This window comes from Eutrigla gurnardus (assembly GCF_963514095.1).
Source record: "Eutrigla gurnardus genome assembly, chromosome: 3".
Classification (NCBI taxonomy): Eukaryota; Metazoa; Chordata; class Actinopteri; order Perciformes; family Triglidae; genus Eutrigla; species Eutrigla gurnardus.
Genome location: NC_139917.1, coordinates 31,394,758 through 31,398,728, shown reverse-complemented (window position 1 = coordinate 31,398,728; position 3,971 = coordinate 31,394,758). Strand labels below are relative to the sequence as shown.

General features: G+C 48.0%; 1 protein-coding gene across 1 annotated transcript in view; it reads left to right on the top strand.

The window, feature by feature from the left end:
• The window catches only part of LOC311011197 (uncharacterized protein), a 10,494-nt gene extending 6,523 nt beyond the window's left edge, over positions 1–3,971 (top strand). Inside the window, exon 4 of the mRNA XM_084006003.1 lies at positions 539–3,971. Within this exon, the coding sequence (XP_083862129.1) occupies positions 539–2,570 (2,032 nt within the window). The 3' untranslated portion in view covers positions 2,571–3,971. The remainder of the gene's footprint in view (positions 1–538) is intronic.

Below are 3,971 nucleotides of genomic sequence, written 5' to 3'. Positions count from 1 at the left end.
GCTCCGATCCTTCTGTTTATGGAGCAGCATTATTTATTAGTTGAACTATTCTGAACATTGTTAAGCCGGACACGAACAGGACTCAGGCGCTCGACTCGAGATGTTAAACAGTGTTTGCTCAGCAGAAGGTCGGTGCTCAGGAGATCAGTCAGGATGGCAAACAAGGCAAGGCATAAAAACCTGAAAAGTGGGGATTGTTTGTGAATATTTTCCTGCTGAACAAATCGTGTAAATATCATAAATGTTTGTTTGCCACAGAGATTATTTTCTGTTATAATCAAAAATCAAAGTGAACCAGTGGGATGCTGACTTCCCATGACCTTGTACTTACTTAAAAACGGACATCAAAAGAGTAAAAGTGGATTCTGTTTTCTTCTGTATTAATATACACAAAGGTTTGTTCCAAATGTAATTTTAAAGGCCCGCACTACTCTTTACATGAATTAGATTTGCGTCTGTTTATTCTAAGTAAGATGTAGGATCTATTCCTCATCCTCATCACCCCTGCCAGCTCACTGTGACGTTTTCTTTTTTCCAGCTACTCGTGGTCGTTTGAGAAGATCAACCTCAGCATGGTCCTGGTGATCACGGGTCAGCTGGTTGCCTCTTACGACGAGGAGTTTCGGCGACTGTACGCCCAGTCCGCCGTGCCCACGGTTCTGTCCGGGGAGAGGTCGTCCGTCTACTACCTGAGGGACGCCATGGCCCACCAGCAGAGCCCGAACTCCAGCCAGCTTCACCTCAACCGAACTCAGGCGAGGCCCAAAGTGATGCACGGCGTGAGGAGTGTTCAGGACGACAGGTTCAACAACGGCGGCGGCGTGATGACCCGTGGCCTGAGCGTGCAGGAGAGGCTGCATCAATCCCACTGTTTCGACATGGGGAATCTGATACGGGGACACAGCTATGGTGGAGAGCTGCAGAAGTTGAGCGCCCTGACTCGGATGAGGATGGGAACCAAGGACATCGGAGTCCCCGTTGCTCCTGAGAAGACGGTACCTAACCCAAGGGGGGGTAACGACCTGCTCCTGACGAACAGGTTGTCCCAGCAGCATCTCAGGCACCAGAATCGCTACGGGACGGATCAGAATCTGATCCCGTTCAACTCCGAAACATCGCTCCACAAGTGGAAGATGGACACGTACTTTAATGATGTCGCGGCTCAAGATGCGTTGTGCGATGCGATATCCCCAGTGGCATCTCCGTACAGTAGTCACACTGGCTTAAACGAGCAGCTGATCCACAACCGGTCCAGGGACATAAAGTCCAGAATGGAGGAAATGAGGCAGAAGCGACTCAGCCTGCAGGATTACAACAATCCCAGGCCGACCCAAGACTCCATGAGGCCTGCGTATCAGCCTAAATATATGTCTCCGCTAAGAGGTCAGGACATGAGGCAGAATGTGGCGGAATTAGAGCCACGCATCCAAAACGGTTACAGCCTGGAACTGGCCAACCACGAACACAGCGAGCCAAATAAGAGAGGCGACAGGAGAGAGCAAACTCTCACTGGCGGCCACCGCTCCGCCTCCCACCACGACGTCACGGCTGATCGCAGGACGACGCAGGCGTACGACTGGCACGAGCCTCTTTCCAGGACAACCTCCGCCATCGAATTGGACATGAAGCTAAACGATCCGTCGATCAAGCTCGGCCTCCAGCACCCGAGACCGATGGAGTCTCTGACCGAGATCCCGGAGGAGAGAGAGTGTTCACGCGTCAACAGTTCAGACTCGGCTGTGTTCAAAGACGCAGGTGAGGAGATTTGCCAAGACGAGAAATCCGTTTCAGAGGAGAACTCGGTGAAATCCAGTGTATCTGCAGAATCGCAGCGCCGGGACCAAGCCAGAGGAAGCCGCGCTTCTTTGGGTAAGATGCCCAGCAGCTCCGGCTCAGCTGCTCCGAGAGCAAGAAAGAAGTCCATATCCAATGAGGCACAAACAAAAAAAACGTTAGATGCGTCTCCGGGATCTCAGCATGGAGTGGAAGCTAAGGGTGGTCACGTGGAAAAACAGCGTGAGGAACCGCCCCTTCAAAGGAAAAATTCCTTGAGAATGAAAGTGTATTCACTGCTCTCGCCGGACGAGAAGAAAGTGTCCAAGAAAGACGAGCGGTCGACCCGAAGTAGGACCTCGCTGAGATCGCAACGCTCCTCGGGCCACCGTTCAGAGTCACCCGTGGCAGTGCCGACAACCAAGAAAGGCCAGTCGCCGAGCATCTCCAGGTCGCAGAACTCTCTCAGCAGTCAAACGGAGCAGCGAAAATCTCCGTTCTCCAAATCGTCGCCTCAGCGTTCGAGCAAGAGAAGGCAGAACCCCGCGGGGGATCAAGACCGGGGCTCGAGGAGCACTATGGATGGCGACGAAGCCGCCGCCGCTGCCGCCGGCCATCACACCAGGAAGGAGAAGGTCTACAGTCGATACGAATATTTTCTCAGCACCGACAGCTTTCCTGTGGATAAGTCGGAGAAAGACAGTGGCTCCTCCCTGAACAAGAATGACTCCGGCGCTGACAACAAACTGGGAAGATTCATGCAGCGAGTAGGAAATCTAATAAACAAGAACAAGTAGCAAGAAGAGAAGAAGGAAAAGTCCGTCATCCATGTATTATTTTAATTGATTTATTCCTTTATTGCATTGGCATGCTTCAGAGGAAGCCCGGCCCATATGGACTCAGAACATACTTCTCCCTTTCAAATATCATAATCAATATAGAGACGCCCCTTCCTGTCTTGTTTCGGAAAAACTATCTACCCTAGTTAATGGCGAGAGACAAATATTATTTTGTATCCCGCTGAAATTGTACCTGTATAATTCCAACTCTGATGTTTCTCAGTTTAACAAGATAATGTTTGAATCCACAAAGTCTCAGTGTGTTGTAGGTTTGTGGTCACCAACGCGGCCGTTAGCTAGCTGGGTAGCTAACATAGCCAGCTGACTAGCTAACTTAGGTAGATAGTCTGCAACACAGCCGTCAGCTCATCTCCCTAGCTAGCTAGCTAACTTAGCTACGTTCTGTCACTAAGGTGACGTTATCTTACCTGAGTTTTTATCCAGCGACTCTTTTTTATCAGCAGGAAGAAGAAAGAAGGAGCGAGACCTGTTGTTAGCGTGAGTAATGCTACATCCTGGTACCAAACACACACAGTGAGAGAGACGCCACTTACCTCCCTGTTGGTGGAAAGATCTTCACGATTACATAGTTTCACAGTCGGATACTTCAGCAGTTAGAACACATGTATTTGTTTCTCGCTGTTGACTAAGGTCCCGTGTTGGAAGGGGTGGGACTTAGCCTCACTATGATTAATAATTAATTAAGGTATCCAGTACATGTGTGGTTACATAACCACATCACTTAAATAACCACTCTTACCCAAAATGATTATTATTTTTTTTGCATTTTCAACAATCAAGGGAATCGTCAACACACCACATAATACACTGTAACACACTGCTAGGTGTTTTCTTTTGGTAAGTTTGATACCCTGAAAGCAAGGTGGATATGAGTGGAGGTGTTTACAGGTTATACCAGGGTGCATGCATCTGTCTTTATATCGGAAGTGTTTGTTCTTTTTGAATGTTACTTATTCTGTGTCTGGTGACAGTTCATGTTTTGCCATGAAAAGACCAAATCCAACAGTGAGTGTCGCTACTAACAAGTAATGTGCACATATCGAAGCCTGATTTAATGTTAATCCTCAGGGGAACCTGTTTTAACAATTTACAACTTCAGTAGGAACCAATGAGCTCTGAGCGCCACTGACGGGAGTTGAAAGTGTTGAGATCATTGTTGGTTTTGGACTTTTTACATAATTTGCTGACCGGAACAAAAAATCTCTATATAAATCGCACACCGGATCCTTCAATGTACTTATGCTTTGTCTAAGTAGTAAAAAATATAGTTTTTGTAACAAATGTTGGTGTTGTACATTTTCTCATCTTCAGACAATTTTGATGTGGCTGATGGAAGAT